General features: G+C 51.9%; 1 protein-coding gene across 1 annotated transcript; it reads left to right on the forward strand.

Annotated features, from left to right (window-relative positions):
* Window positions 1-4: 4 nt before the first annotated feature.
* Window positions 5-793, forward strand: LOC107735450 (integrator complex subunit 5-like; the record flags this gene model as incomplete). The annotated part of the gene is made up of 1 exon (XM_016547126.1): window positions 5-793. A coding segment is annotated over one exon (789 nt), but the record flags the coding sequence as incomplete, so codon positions are not given.
* Window positions 794-799: the final 6 nt, after the last annotated feature.

Consider the following 799-nt stretch of genomic DNA (forward strand, 5'->3'; position numbering starts at 1 on the left):
CGTCTTGGAGCACTTAAGGGGAGTGTATGATGAATATGTTGCAGCCTTTCTGCAAGACCTGGAGGCAGAGGCTGAAAATGGTGGTAACAGTACAAGTGGAGGAGCCAGCACCAGTATATCCAATTTGGAAGATGTTATTAAAGAAGTCCATGCAGTCCTCTCTGAATTTATCAAGCTTAGTCCTAAAGCTTGGGCTCCTCTTGTGTCCACATGGGCCGTTGACCTTCTTGGTCAGCTTGGCAGCAAGCATGCAGGACGAAGGGCGGCTCCTCACTCGTCCAGCCTAAATGAGCTGCTGCAGCTTTGGATGTCGTGTGCAGCCACTCGCTCACTTATGGAGTGCTACTCCCAGTGTCTAGCGGCCATGTTGGCCTGGTGCCCTGATGCTTGTGTGGATGCCTTGTTGGACACCTCTGTCCAGCACTCCCCTCATTTTGACTGGGTTGTCGCCCACATTGGTTCAGCTTTTCCTGGCACCATCATCAGCAGGGTGCTGGCTTGTGGCCTCAAAGACTTTTATGCGCACGGATATTCCTCTGCTGAGAAGATTAACCAACAGCAGCCAATAGATAAGAGCAGCAGAGTCCCCAAAATAGGCTCAGTGGTTGGTATCCTTGGGCACTTGGCCTCCAGACATTCTGATAGCATCAAGAAAGAGCTTCTCAGGATGTTTCAGGATAGTCTGTCTCCGCCCCCTCAAAATGTACCTCCGCATTCATCCGGGGCAGGCGGGTGGGAGAACTCCCCTCACCTCCGTAGGGCCACTGTACCTTTTTTGCTTCAACTGGCTGCTCTTTCC

The sequence above is a fragment of the Sinocyclocheilus rhinocerous genome, unplaced genomic scaffold (genome assembly GCF_001515625.1).
Source record: "Sinocyclocheilus rhinocerous isolate Xijiao unplaced genomic scaffold, SAMN03320098_v1.1 C36068300, whole genome shotgun sequence".
NCBI lineage: Eukaryota > Metazoa > Chordata > Actinopteri > Cypriniformes > Cyprinidae > Sinocyclocheilus > Sinocyclocheilus rhinocerous.